General features: G+C 54.7%; 3 protein-coding genes across 5 annotated transcripts in view; 1 reads left to right on the top strand and 2 right to left on the bottom strand.

The window, feature by feature from the left end:
- The window catches only part of NCAN (neurocan), a 26920-nt gene extending 26608 nt beyond the window's left edge, over window positions 1-312 (bottom strand). Inside the window, exon 1 of the mRNA XM_077777300.1 lies at window positions 236-312. The gene's annotated coding sequence lies outside the window, so the exon portion shown is untranslated. The remainder of the gene's footprint in view (window positions 1-235) is intronic.
- A 5639-nt stretch (window positions 313-5951) lies between these two features.
- NR2C2AP (nuclear receptor 2C2 associated protein) lies at window positions 5952-7387 on the top strand. The gene is made up of 5 exons (XM_077777418.1): window positions 5952-6260; window positions 6412-6502; window positions 6734-6839; window positions 6916-6984; window positions 7240-7387. Exons 1-5 carry the CDS (start codon window positions 6223-6225, stop codon window positions 7353-7355), a joined length of 420 nt encoding a protein of 139 aa, XP_077633544.1. The 5' UTR covers window positions 5952-6222; the 3' UTR covers window positions 7356-7387.
- Window positions 7388-7416: 29 nt separating this feature from the next.
- Window positions 7417-13632, bottom strand: RFXANK (regulatory factor X associated ankyrin containing protein). Of its 3 annotated transcripts, none has more exons than XM_077777416.1 (9): window positions 13540-13632; window positions 12029-12223; window positions 10167-10250; window positions 9955-10020; window positions 9650-9750; window positions 9358-9483; window positions 8899-8965; window positions 8540-8620; window positions 7417-7635 (listed from the first exon to the last, which is right to left on the bottom strand). In XM_077777416.1, exons 2-9 carry the CDS (start codon window positions 12213-12215, stop codon window positions 7565-7567), a joined length of 783 nt encoding a protein of 260 aa, XP_077633542.1. In that variant the 5' UTR covers window positions 12216-12223; window positions 13540-13632; the 3' UTR covers window positions 7417-7564. The 3 variants fall into 3 exon arrangements, with proteins under 3 accessions (XP_077633542.1, XP_077633541.1, XP_077633543.1); XM_077777415.1 differs by lacking the exon at window positions 13540-13632 and adding an exon at window positions 12724-13104; XM_077777417.1 differs by lacking the exons at window positions 9955-10020; window positions 13540-13632 and adding an exon at window positions 12724-13235.
- Between the last annotated feature and the right edge of the window lie 10 nt (window positions 13633-13642).

Raw genomic sequence — 13642 nt, 5'->3', positions numbered from 1 at the left:
CCCATTCCCCGGACAACCCAAGGGTGGACCCCCAAATCCGAATCCCCCTGACATTCCTAAGTGTCCTCCAGTTTGCGTTCTCTTCCCAACCTGGGTCTCCCCTCCCCCCTTCAGCCCCCCTCCCTGTTCTGGGGGCTTCTCTCTGATCCCAGGCCCCCTCCCCAATCTCGTGCTCGGCTCTAATTCCGCGGATCTCTCCCCCAACGCGGCCCCCTCCCCAGGAGGGACCCCCCACCTGACTCCTAGCTCGGACGCATCCCGGGGCGGTTGCCCGGCACAAAGGACGCTCCGGCTTGGCTTGCTCGCGCCGGGTCCAGCCCCTGCGCCCTGCGCTCCGCTCGCCCCACAGCCGCCTCAGCGCTTATAAAGGGGCCGCGGGGCTGCTCTGCGCATGCGCCCCTGCCTGCTGGAGGCCTCCGGCTGCGCGAGGAAGGGGGCTCCCCCTACCTAACCCCCCGTCCCCACTTCTTCCAGCTCTCACCCCACCCAGGCGAAGACTACGTCTGATTTCCCGCGCATTCTCCCATTTGCCCCAAGAGTCACATTAAATGTTCCCAGACGCCCCGCGGGGGGCCTGTCCCATCTTACAGACGTGGAAACTGAGCCTCTGGAAGTCGAAATAGCCCCCCCACCCCCCGGGTCACGCACGGAGGAAGGGCAGAGCTGGGCTTCCAACCCTGGTCTGCCTGATTTTCCAGGGCTCACACTTGGAGCAGTTTTGGCTACAGTTGCTGTTTTATCCCATGAATAGAGAGAGGAGGCTGAGGCTCAGAGAGGATAGGAAGATGACTGGGTCACACAGCTGGTAAGAGACTCCCAGCGTTGGAGCCCAGGTGTGTCACACCCTGGAGCTGTTTCCACCAGCTGCAGCCTGCAGCCAGAACATATCATCCTTTTCATTCATTCCTTTATTGAGTCAGCATTTGTAGGACGCTGGCTGCCCAGCAGGTACTGCTATCACAGGAATCCTTCTGCTTTGGGCAGGGGGCATGTGTGTGTCTTCTCAGGGAGACCACAACCTTAAAAAGTCTAGATCCACGCAATGGAATATTATTCAGCCATTAAAAGGAATGAAGTACTAACACATCCTACAACATGGATGAACCTCAAAAACATCATGCTGAGTGAAAGAAGCCAGACACAAAAGGCCACAGTATGGTTCAGTTTATGCAGCATGTTTCGAATAGACAAATCCAGAGGCAGAAAATAGATGAGTGGTTACCAGGGACTGGAAGAAGGGGAATAGAGAGTGACTGCAAGTGGGTACCGCATTGCCTTTTGGGATGATGAAAATGTTCTAGAACTAGATAGTGGTGAGGGTTGCACAATGATGTTAATAGGATCAATGCCCCAGAATTGTACACTTTAAAATGTTAAATTTTGTGTTCGGTGTACTTTACCACAATGAAAAATGGAAATAATGGAAATGAGTGGGGACAAAAGCTTAAATAGATTAGCCCTTCCCCCACCTTCCTTCCCATGGTCATTGTTTCTCAGCTTAGGATGGACTGCACTGGGCAGAGTCCACACACTCACACCATGTCCGGCACATGTGAGTGTGTGTGTGTGTGTGTGTGTGTCTCAGTCTGACAGGGGACAGACAAATGGGACAATTTGGTTTCGGCAAGATTAACCAAAGAAGGGGTGGAAATGAGTAAATGTTGAGGAAAGACCCCAGGGCAGCAACGTTGCCCCAGGTCATCTGTATGGGTCAGTGTCTCATGCATGTGGACCCAGTTTACTGGTCCAGGAGTGGGCAGTGATGGCTCTAGGGGCCAAAGTGACACACTCAGGGGGCACCTGGGTGGCTCAGTCAGTTAAGCGTCTGACTCTTGATTTTGGCTCAGGTCATCTTCTCATGGTTTGTGGGATCCAGCCCCGCAATGGGCTCTGCACTGACAGCTGGAAACCTGCTTGGGATTCTCTCTGTTCTCTGCCTGCTCCTCCCCTATTCATAAAGGAGCACATGCTCCCCTCCCCCCAAATAAATAAATAAACTTGAAAAAAGAACAAGCGACACACTGGAGAGCTATGGTTTAGAGGAGAGACAGAGGTCAGGGGTTACACTGATATGAGTGTCCTCAGTTGACAGACTGGTGACGGGGTGATTGTGGCAGCGTTGGTTGGGGTGGGGGAGCCCAGGGTCCAGGGTCACATTGTGTGATGTGTAAGGGATCCAAGCAGCTTTGTTTCCACAAGTTCAGGGTTCAAACCTTCCACTCCTAATAGAGTGGCTCTGGGCCAGCCATTTTGTCTTTCTGTGCCTCAGTTTCCCTGTCTAAAAAAGGAGGGTAATTAAGACTCCCCATCTTACAGGGTTGCTGGGAAAATGAAATGGGAAGTAAACACATAAGTTGGGGGCTGCTATCATGCTGCTGCCCATTTTCCAGCTGGAGAAACTGAGGCTCAGAGGCACAGGACCACCTGCCTGAGGTTGTACGGTATGGGTAATGGCCAAGTGGGAGTCTAAGTTCATGGCCTCAGAGCCAAACTGACCCCCACCCCCACCTCTTTACACCCCCTTCTCTCCACCCCTATGTCCCCCTGGCCAGTGCCAGGGCTGAGCTTAGAGGGGCTGGCCTGGGGCCCAGGGTGGTGGGGGGGCAGGCTGTTGCTGGGGGCTTGAATGAGGCAACCTTGCCTGGGAATCTGCTGGGCTCAAAGAGCTATTTATAGGCCTGCACTGGGATTGGGTGAGCCTATTGGGCACTTCTCTGTGCCCCCCACACTGGGCGCAGGCCAGGGGCTGAGAAGCAAGTTGGGGGAGGGGGCAGAGGAGGGGGCTAGTGGGCCAGAGCAGGAGCATGGAGGCTGGACCTACTGGGGGAGCTGGATCTCAAGGGTGGACGGTGTCCCTCCAGAATGTCTCTTAACATACCCAAAGTGACACACAGGTATGACACATGCAACTGCATTCACATGTGTCACACAATGACACCAACAAACCACTAACCCACAGTCACATCCCACACACACAGTGACAGCACAGGTGGCTTATATACAACCACATGAGACAAGGCCACATATATGCCACACAGACCACATACAACCTCATTTGGCTGCGCACAAGTCATGCGTGCTGCTAAACCAAACTCACAGCCGTGATCCCAGCCACACCTATGGTCCTTTTATGGTCAAATACACGCACTGCAGTACCTTAGCCTTCCTGGCAGCCACAAACAAGCCCACATTTGCCCCACATTGTTCACACTCAACAATGTTTACAGCCGTGGGCACACCTACACCCAGCCAGCACCCAACTACGATTGCTAGGCACACGGGCACCGACACGGAGACATAGTCCTCCCGGGACCAACCTCACAACACAGCCACTCATGCTCACCATTCATCATTCCCCCTGTTGTGGCCCCGGGGGTCCCCTGGGGAGCCCACCACCAGGATGCCTGGCCACCACCCACCCCCACTTCTGCTGTCACCTCCACTTACCCAGGCTCTCAGTCTCCCAGGCTTGCACCCTCCCAGGACTGACAAGTCCAGCTGGCATCCATCTACTCTGAGGTGGGCCCTGTTGAACCTAGGCAGACCCTGGCAGATAAACCAGACCTGGACCTGCCCCACTGGGGACTGTGGGTCATGGAACTGTCACATCCATCCCCACATACTCTTCAGGGTGGAGCCTTGAGGCAATCATTACACTGATCCTCCAGGGGGGAGGTGGGAACCAAGGCTTGAAGCTATCTGAAGGCCTTTCCTTGCCCTGCTCCAGCATAACAAGCCCATGAGAAGTGGGACCTGTTTTTTGTCATGGGTGGGGCTGCATCCCCAGAGAGAGTGCCTGCTGACCCATACTTGCTGTGTGACTTCAGTAAATACCTGACTCTCTGAGCCTCTATTTCCTCTTTTGACAAATGCAAAACTCCGCCCATGGAGAGAACACCAGAGTCAGATTGGGGTTTGAATTCTTCTCCCCCTGGATGACCTTAACCAAATGACTTTGCTTTTCCGTGCCTCAGTTTCTCTCAGTGAACCAGAGTTGCAGCTCCTGGCTCTTCCAGAGCCTCCTCTGCTCCATCTCCTGGCTGGGGGGGGGGGGGGGNAGTGCCTGGTCTCTCCTCACTCAGGCAAATGAATGGACCACTTTTGGCTGCCCTGCTGGGAGCTTAGAGCTGCTAATTCCCTGGAGAAACAGGAGGCTCTTTCATGCCCAGGCGCCAGTGGGGTGAGGAGGCGGGAAGGGGGTATTGAGCTGGCCTCATACCAGTGGGCAAGGCGGCTCCATGCCAAGACCAGGAGTGGCGCTGGCAGGATGGGGGGTTGGGGGTGGCTAGGGCCATACGTATCCTTCCTGGGGGACATTAGGTATATCCTCAGCTGTAAAATGGAGGCAACATGGACCAGCACAGCCCGTTTAATGAACCAGTGGATGGAGCAAAATGTGGTTTTGAGTCAAACACAAGATGGGCTCTCAACAAAGGTCAATCACTGTTGTTATGTGTCAGCCTAAAGAGACCACTGCATTCTCCAGCAATCCTATAAACAAAATTCTCTCCATTTCACAGATGAGGAAATTGAGGCCCAGAGAGGTCAACATGCTTGTCCAAGATCACATGGCCAGTGAGTGAGTGACCTAGCCAGGATTTGAACTGGATGTGGACCCTCCAGGGTCCATGCTCTTCCCACCTTCCTCTTGGGGTAAAGAGTCTTTTCTGCCATCCACAGTCCTGGCCCCAGCACTGAGACCAGCAGCCCCAGGCCTAGATGGCATCAGGCCATGACTGAATGCAGGAAGTCCTGGTGGGCAGAGGCTGGTGGGGCAGCCCTTCCGCTGGTGTCCCAGTTTCCCAGCCAGTCCCCCCTCCCCATCAGAGTGGGCTTGGGAAGATCCTAGTAGGATGCCAGGAGAACCATTCCCCTAGCCCTTGAAGAAAGGGGCTGGATTCTACACCATTCAGTTAAAGCCAGGACCTGCAGCCTTCTGCCAATAGCTGATTTGTCTCAGAACCCTCCATTCATGCAGATAGGATGGTGTCTTGCCCTTTCTCAAACACCTTCAGGTTCAGCAGGATCTTGCTCCACATATTTTATTCAAATTCATCATTTTTCACCCAACCAGTCTTTTACTTATGCTGTTTTCCTTGCCTGGACAAATCTCCCCCCATTTTTCTTACCCTGATAAATTCCTGCCCACCCATTAAGGTACAGACACAAGATCCCCCTCCCAGGAAGCCCTTCCTCCTGGTAGAGCCTCTGGTCTCCCAGCCCTAGGTCTCCCTCTGGCTTAACCGTGACTGCATGGGTGTGTGTGTGTGTGTGTGTGTGTGTGTGTGTGTGTGTCTAGCTCTGTCTTACCAAAAGTTGGGAGCTCCTCAGGTATGGAGGAGGCTTCTCACAGTCCCCAGCACCATCCAGCACAGGGCTAGGCAGGAGGGAGTGATAGTTGTGGTCTAGTGAATCAGTGAACCAAATCTTTAGCCTTTGTGCAATCTGGTTTCGCAAACCTCCGTTCATCCTTCAAAACCCACTTCACATGCCTCCTCCTCCATGAAGCCTGTCCCAGGAAGAAAGATTTGGGGGCTAAGCCTCTTGCGTTCCAGCTGGGATACACCAGGCTGACGAAGTCTAGCTGTACTAGCAACATTGTGGCCTCTTTCTCAACTCCTCCTTGGTCCCTAGGGGGCACTGAGGCGCTCGGCAGCTTTAGCAGTTACGGAATGGTTTTGACTGACTTCCCCAGGTAGGGAGACATCATTATAGGAAGTCTCTCAGACTTGGTATACCTTATACCCTGCTCTATACCCGCAGGCACCAGAAGACGGCGCCCCGCACACAACTTGGCACACAATTCTTTTAGGCGCCTGCCTTCTTCCTCCAGCTCCAAGAGAAACTCAGCACTGGATGAAGGCCCTTTAAGAGGCGGGCTCGGAGGGGCGGGGCTCAAATGACATCCTGCCCCGAGAACGTGGGCGGGGCAGGTCTGAGTCACAGTGCGCTTGCGCGGTGTCCTCGTGGTTCCGGGTCCTGTTCTGGTTCTCCAAGCTGTTCGCCGAGAGACAGAAGCTCGGAAGTCCGAGCGACCGCCGGGAACCCACAGGAAACCTGTTTCCCTTCCTTGAACTCGCTGTGAGTTTAGCCGCGGCAGTTTCTTTGAAACTCTTGGAGACTCTGAGGCGTGGTCAAGGTCGCGCGTCTGTGGCTGCGTTGGCTCCAGAATACGCACACCGGCTACACCAGCTGAGCCCTGCGAGGCTTTGCGGAGCCGAGATGACCCACTCTTTGGTTTGTCCAGAGACAGTGAGCAGGTGAGAACCTGGGGGACGAGCAGTGGCGGGCGTGGCCCTCGAGCCCGGGGTTGACAGGGTTGGGGGTGCCCGGGGAAGCTGGAGGTGAGGAGGGGCGGGACTTCGGCGCTGGGCCTAGCCCGTCTTTTCGCCCTTACTCTGGTGCCTCCAGGGTGAGTTCAGTGCTGAATCGCAACACTCGGCAGTTTGGAAAGAAGCATTTGTTCGACCAGGATGAGGAAACGTGCTGGAACTCGGACCAGGTGAGTCACTTCTCCCTGGACCGTCCATCCCTCTTGTGAATCAGATTCAGGAGTCCGGGCTGCCTTGAGAACTAAGGAGCACTCCAGCTGGGCACAGTGGAGTTGGCCACGGAGGGAACGTGTGCCAACTGCGCCTCGCACCACCTCTCCCCCATGGACTGTGGGAATAAGGCATAGTAGGGCTCTGAGCCTGGACAGATTGTGAGCCTCAGTTTCCCTGTCTGTTTCCAGGGCCCCTCTCAGTGGGTGATACTAGAGTTTCCCCAGCGCATCCGTGTCTCCCAGCTGCAGATCCAGTTCCAGGGGGGTTTCTCCAGTCGCCGGGGCCACCTGGAAGGTACTAGAGGGCTCTGGAAGGTGGGGGTTTGGAGAGGGCACCCCAGCCTCACAACCTGCCCCGTTCTCTGTTGCAGGTTCCCAGGGGAGTGAGGCTCTTAGCAAGATTGTGGACTTCTACCCTGAGGACAGCAACTCACTTCAGATATCCTTCCTGGGTCTCTGGGGTGGGGTGGGGGTGGTGGTTTGTGCCTCTGAAAACTGTGGGCCCTGGTGTGTGACCTTGAGCAAGTGAGCTCTAGACCTCCATTGCTTCATCTGTAAAATGAGCTGTCCTGTGTGAGAGCTTCAGAAGGGCTCACGATGTGCGGGGTCACCCAGGACATTGGTGGTGTCGGTGCTGGGGCCTGGCAGATGGGAAATGATAAACTACCTATTTGCCTTGACTGCCTATGCTCACACCTTCCCTGTGCCAGTTGCTGAGGTGGACCAGCTGAAGGTGACATTTGAGGACGCCACTGACTTTTTTGGCCGAGTTGTCATCTACCACCTGCGTGTGCTGGGGGAGAGGGCGTGAGGCCACTGGGTAGCTGACACCTCCAGGAAGCCCTTGGGGGAGCACAGTGAAATCCTTCAAGTTATGCACAGAAGGTTTATTGGTTCCTCTTGGGAAGGATCCCCTCCCACTGTCTGTCCAGGAGCTGCCTTTGAAGCCAGTTCTGGGTTCCCCCAGCTCTGCGTCAACTGTTTTGTTCCCTGAGTATCTGAGTCCCCAGCAGGCAGGCTTCACTCAGGATCTGCGGGCACCAGGTTGCTCTGGAAGAGTTTGAGGATGTGGTTCTCGATCACCTGTTGCACTGGAAACAGGAAAGGGAAGAGGTGGGCCGTGAACTGAATGCAGGCTGCGGAGGCACAGCCAAATTATACATTGCCCGTGGGGATGAGCTGGGGTGTCCCAGCATAGCTGTACCCGCTTCTCGGGGGACGAACGGGGATCTCCAAGCCCTGGGACACGGATGGAGGACCTACTTCATATGCGGGCACATCCACACACGTCCCAGAGTACAGCTGGGAAGACTGAGGTCCCCCAAGCCAGGAAACTCAACTTCCCCTAAGTTTGTAAAAATGCATTTTTGGAGGATTTTTAAAGTAAAAAAAAAATCTTTACCAAACAAAATTGCTGACTGGCGACTTAAGAAAGGATAAGAGGGGCTGTGAGGCATGACTTCTGTCCCAAGTTTTTTTAGAATAAAACTTGAAGGCAGGAGGAGAAATCTCCCAGGTCCTCAATCCCCCATGACCCCAAGGGGTCATTTCTATTAGGATCTCCCCATTTTGTCGATGGGGAAGCTGAAAGGGGAAGTGGGGGGCAAACTGGGGTCAGCCTATGGTCCCTACTCACACCCACCTCCTGCCACGGAGAGGGCTGGCTTCAAAGACCACTGCACACTGTGGCCCGGCCCCTCCTTGGCCTCCTCATCCCGCAAGGCCTCTGCGAGGATCCCATCCTCCAGCCTGGGTCCCATCCTCCCTCTCTTTGGGCCTCTCAGTGCCTGTGTGTATCCCATCATGGACCCAGTCACTGACATGTCAGCCTCCTGCACATGCCTAGGCCAGGTACACAGTGGCACCAGATATTTGCTAACGTGAACACGTGTGCTCACCGCTAGCATCTGACATCCGAGAGGGCATGTCCTGTGTACCCCTCTGTGGTCACCTGCCTACAGCACACTGTCACTGCCCTATGTGTCTCAGGCTGACCTTTCCGATATCCCAGGGCCACAGCAAGGTCCATTGGGGTGTAGCCGGAGTCAGCCTCAGTGGTGAGATCAGCTCCTCGGGCTGCAAAGCAAAGCAGGTGCTGCTGGAGAGGCAGGGGTGCTGGGAGCCCAGAATGGGGCTTGGAGACTTGGGAGATCCAGTGATCCCTCACAGTATGGGTGTTCAATCCGGTGAGCCAGACCTCTGTACTATCCTACCATCTCCTGTCCCCAGATCAATGCTCTGGGAAAAGCAGGCAGGGACCCGTTCATCCCAAGAGCTGTTCAAGCAGTGTGGACCCCTCTCTGAGAGCTCTGGGGGCTCTGAGGCCCCCAGGGCCAGCTCCTTCTCCCACTTACCCAACAAGGCTTCTACGCATTTCACGTGGTTCCCACGCACGGCATACAGCAGTGGTGTCCCTCCATTCTGTCAAAGGCAGGGGCAAGGGCGACCAACATTCTGTCTGGTGTTCCAAACTCTCACGACACCCCAACCCTCCAGTTAAATGTGGTTTTTCCTCCTGCTCAACACCTGGTCTAGTTCTCCCTTTGGGTCTTAGCTTAGATACCTCCTCTTCCAGGAAACCCTCCTTGACTTCCCTGGACTATGTGGGCCACTTCTGGGCTCTTGCAGCTGCCTGTATGTCTGCTATTACAGTGTTATTCACTACATTTTCAGCTGACTGTTTACGTGTTGGCTTCCCTCCCCACAAACTAGGAGCTCTGTAAGGCTCTGGGATGGCCCCGTCTTGTGTTCTCAGCACCCACAGCAGGCCTGGTACCCTGCAGGGTGCCGAGGGCCAGTGGGTGGTGCCTCACCCAGTCATAGATGTTGATGTCCACGTCACGCTCGAGCAGCAGCCCTACAATATCTGTGTAGCCACCCATGCTGGCCAGTGACAGGGCGCTTTCCCGCTCCTTGGCCAGGATGTGGGGGTCGGCACCCTGTGGCGGGGGGAATAGAGAGTGGTGATGGGATGGGTGGGGGCATCCCCTAGAATCCTAGGGTACCCGTGGCAGCCCTTCTTATAGACATGGCGCCAGCAGACACAGACGAGACCCTAGCCCGCCCTTAAGTTCCTGGGAAGCCCTGAGCTGGGCTGGGACGCACCCACTCGAGCAAGAAGCGGACAGTCTCGATTTCTCCGAAGGCGGAGGCCCAGATGAGGGGGGTGAAGCCATGCTCGTCCGGCTTGTTGATGAGGTTGTCGCCTGGCAGGAGGGGGGTGGTACCACTGGGATGCACCCCTGCCCACTCTCCCCAGTGCTGTGGGAGCAGGGACAGGGCGGGCGGCCGGGGTCAGACATGAAGGGGAGCACACGGGTGGACACAGGTCATTTCAGTACCCACATGCACACACCAGCACCTGTGGTCAGACACATACGACACACCAGGGTACTCGTGTGGACACACACCTTTCCTCAGATGTTCCTTCAGCTGGCTCAGCTCCCCCTGGGCTGCGAGCTGGTGGATGGACAGGGCTAGGGGCCAGAGAGAGGCAGAGTCCTCACCTGTCCCATCCCTGCTCGTGCCTCAGTTTACCCCATCCAAAGTTGCTCCTCTCAGCCCCTGCTACCTACCAGCCCCTACTACCCCGACCTGCCTTAGGGACCGGAGGCCCACTTACAGTCCAGGGTGGCCGGCAGGGCCGAAACCTCGTTCCCCCGCTGCCGGTTGGTGAGGGTTGTGGAGTGCTTCAGGGAGCTGCCTCCTGGAAGAGAGAGGAAGGGCCTCAGCTTGCTCCTAGTATGTCTCTGCAGCTTCAGATCAGACCCTCGGGGTTTGGAGCTACCAAAGACAGTGCCTCCCTCCCCCACTCACTCACTCTGCTCTCCTGGATACCCAGGTGCACCTTTCTCCTCTACACCTGGGGATGTTCTGGGCAAACGAGACACAGTCTCTGCCCTTAAGGGTCCATGGACAAGATGGGGGAGTCAGACAGAAAGAGAGAAATAAGTGTTCAGGAGAAATAAGAAGGAGGTAGAAGAGGGTGGAAAGAGGGGAGGGCAAGGGGTGAGTCCATTTAGGACACGATGGTCAGAGAGGGCCACTCTGAGGAGGTGACACCAACTGAGAGCTTGGCCAGTTGAAACAACAGCCCTGGGAAGAGATAGAGCGTTCCACTGGAGGGAACGGCAGGGACCAAGGCCCCAGGAGGGACTGAATTAGACGTGTTCAAAAGAAATCCTTGAGGGGCACCTTGAGGGTGGTCTATTTTGGGTCAGGTCATGATCTCATAGGTTGTGAGTTTGAGCCCCGCAACAGGCTCTGTGCTGACAGTGCAGGATCTGCGTGGGGTTCTCTCTCTCCCTCTCTCTGCCCCTCCCCTTCTCATGCTTTCTCTCTCAAAAAATAAAAAAAAGATTAAAAAAATAAATTAAAAAACAAAAAAGAAGAAATCCTTGGGTCCTTAATAGGGTTACCGGAATCACCATCTGACCCAGCATTCCACTCCTAGATATCTACCCCAAAGAGTTGAAATCAACTGTTCAGACAAAAACTGGTACACAAATGTGTACAGCAACACTACTCACAATCACCAAAAGAGGAAGAACCCAAGGGTCCCTCAATGGATGAATGGATTGAAAAAAAAATGTGGTCTGGAATGGAGTATTATCGGGTCATAAAAAGGAACGAAGCACTGACACAAATGCTGATGAGCCTTCAAACCATCATGCCGAGGGGTGCCTGGATGGCTCGGTCAGAGGAGCATGCAACTCTTGTTCTCAGGGTCATGTGTTCAAGCCCCACATGGGGCGCAGAGATTCCTTAACTAAATCAAACTTAAAAAAACAAAAAACAAAACAACGAAAAAATCCCATGATGCTGAATGAAAGAAGCCAGACACAAAAGGCCACATATAGGATTCCACGGGCGCCTGGGTGGCTCAGTCGGTTAAGCATCCGACTTCGGCTCAGGTCATGATCTCACAGTTTGTGGGTTTGAGCCCTGCGTCGGGCTCTGTGCTGACAGTTAGCTCAGAGCCTGGAGCCTGTTTCAGATTCTGTGTCTCCCTCTCTCTCTGATTCTCCCCTGTTCTTGCTGTCTCTCTCTCTCTCTCTCTCTCAGAAATAAATAAAACATTAAAAAAAAAAAAAAAAGAAATATCCAGAACAGGAAAATCCAGAGACAGAAAGATCGGTGACTGACAGGGGCTAAGGGAGAAGGGATGGAGAACGATTACTAAAGGGGACCTGGTTTCCTTCTGGAGTGATGGAAATGTTCTGGAACAATAGAGCAGGGGTGGGGGTGGGGTTACAACACATTACTGACATTGAATTGTATACAAGTCTGGTTAAAATAGCAACTTTTACGTTATGTGGATTTAGCCATCATACCTACACATATAAAGCAATTCCTCACTGGTTGGAGAGGGAAAACACATTCTAGGTAATGGAACGTAAAGACAGAGGTCCTATCTTGGGCCTGACATTCCATTGTCCTTGCATCCCAGACGCAGATGAAGTCCAGGGGAAATATCCTACCTACCCTGCGGTGAGGAGGCACCAGCATCCGGTTCAGGATTCCCAGGCTCCAGGGTGCAGGGGAAGAGACTGAGCACCACAGTGTCTGAGCCATCAGGGGCCTCATCCCCAGGGTCCTCAGGGTCCCCAAATTCTGGGATGGGGAGCTGTTGGGTCAGACTGAGGTCCTCTGCTGGCTGGGTGGGCTCCATGGGGGAAGCTGACAGAAGGGCCAAAAGGGGAGAGATAACAATAATTATCAACAACTCCTATTAAGTAGGCACCGACCGCATACCCGGCCTTTCACAGTGAGGGTAGGTAAACTCAAGCTCGGTGGGGAAGTTTGAAAACCAGAGTCCAACTGCTTTTCAGGCTCATTTCTCCCCCCGCTACCAGGGCACATACAACATGCTTTGCTTAAAATGGGTTCAGCTATCTGGGTTCGAATCCCACCACGTATAAGCTGTGAGCACTTGGGCACACGACTTAACTTCTTTGAGCCTCAGCTTCCTCATTAATCAAACGGAGAAATAAGGTCTTAAAACCGTGCCTGTACATAGCAAAGCTGGGGGCCTGATACACGGGCAGAGCTTAATAAATGTTCCTTGTAGTTATTTTTTTCTTGGGGGGGGGGTCCCGGGAATAAGTGGCTGCTCAACAAAGATGTGATCGGTCCCATCCCACCGGCCCCTCCCAAAGAGATTCAAAAGGTCCACTCACCTCTAACCAGCCTCGTCTGTCACCCCACGCCTCAAGTCCGGGTCCCCCAAAACTTGGGGGCCCAATTCACAAACTTTTCTCCTCCAATTGATACTGGAGGGAGCAAGCTGTAACCTAGATCCTCAGCGCCCTGGTTTCTTCTACCGGGACAGAGAGCAACTTGATACGCGACCGCTACCCCCACCTCAGAGCACCCCACTGCGCCTGCGCACCCTGCCTCCCCAAAAGTGCAGAAAGGCGAGCGCAATAGAAGCTGCTACTGGCCCTTTAAGACTTGGGGGAGGGGCGTGGTTTCCGCTGGGGCCCGAGCAACGCTGTTGCGCCTGCGCACTCTTGTCCCGGCAGCTCCGGAGGGAGCCTGTCAGTGTCTGAGGGGATGGGTGGAGCCTCAGAGGGCCCTGAGGAGTTCATTGAGACTGTCTTGCGTCACTACGCCTCAGCTCCGCCCACAAATTTTTCCAGAGGGAGCCGCAAGGCTCCAGTTTCTACCGGACGGGCGGGGCATTCTCCTGTCTGAAGGCGGTGGGCGGGGAGAAGTCGAGGTGTCCGGGATTTAAAGGGGCAACACTACTGTCGCCCCCGTTCATAACAATGTCTTCTTTACGGTCCTGGGGGCATGTGAGCGTGTGCAAGAATCTGATGGCAGCAGGAGGGTACAAAGAGGCTGTTTATGTGGCCCGAAGAGGGCAATGTTTGGAGCGTTTCCCTAATTCGTCTGCTCCCGGAAAAGGGAGTTCGTAAAGGGAGGGTGCCCTTGCCCCTTCCTGCTTGGGTGTCCCTCCTGGAGCTTCAGGGGGGTCTCCGCCCCTTCCTCACCCGTCTACCGGTGTGCCTCCTTCCCCAGTCTCTCACTCAAGGCTCCTCTCCAGTCTGTGTACAAGAAGGAGCGGGGAGGGCAGTCCAATTGGCACCGGAACTG

Source organism: Crocuta crocuta, unplaced genomic scaffold (assembly GCF_008692635.1).
Source record: "Crocuta crocuta isolate KB4526 unplaced genomic scaffold, BGI_CrCroc_1.0 scaffold77, whole genome shotgun sequence".
NCBI classification, from domain to species: Eukaryota; Metazoa; Chordata; class Mammalia; order Carnivora; family Hyaenidae; genus Crocuta; species Crocuta crocuta.
This window is presented reverse-complemented; position numbering and strand designations above follow the sequence as displayed.

What these genes read in the sequence shown, in the direction of transcription:
- RFXANK (XM_077777416.1), bottom strand. Translation starts at nt 12,215, where the DNA reads ATGGAGCCCACCCAGCCAGCAGAGGACCTCAGTCTGACCCAACAGCTC. An exon ending in TGGTGCCTCCTCACCGCAGG is followed by an intron (nt 10,251 to 12,028) that starts GTAGGTAGGATA and finishes TCTCTCTTCCAG; the next exon opens with GAGGCAGCTCCCTGAAGCAC. An exon ending in GGCCCTGGGATATCGGAAAG is followed by an intron (nt 7,636 to 8,539) that starts GTCAGCCTGAGA and finishes TCCTGTTTCCAG; the next exon opens with TGCAACAGGTGATCGAGAAC.
- NR2C2AP (XM_077777418.1), top strand. Translation starts at nt 6,223, where the DNA reads ATGACCCACTCTTTGGTTTGTCCAGAGACAGTGAGCAG. An exon ending in TCGCCGGGGCCACCTGGAAG is followed by an intron (nt 6,840 to 6,915) that starts GTACTAGAGGGC and finishes TCTCTGTTGCAG; the next exon opens with GTTCCCAGGGGAGTGAGGCT. An exon ending in GGACAGCAACTCACTTCAGA is followed by an intron (nt 6,985 to 7,239) that starts TATCCTTCCTGG and finishes CCTATGCTCACA; the next exon opens with CCTTCCCTGTGCCAGTTGCT.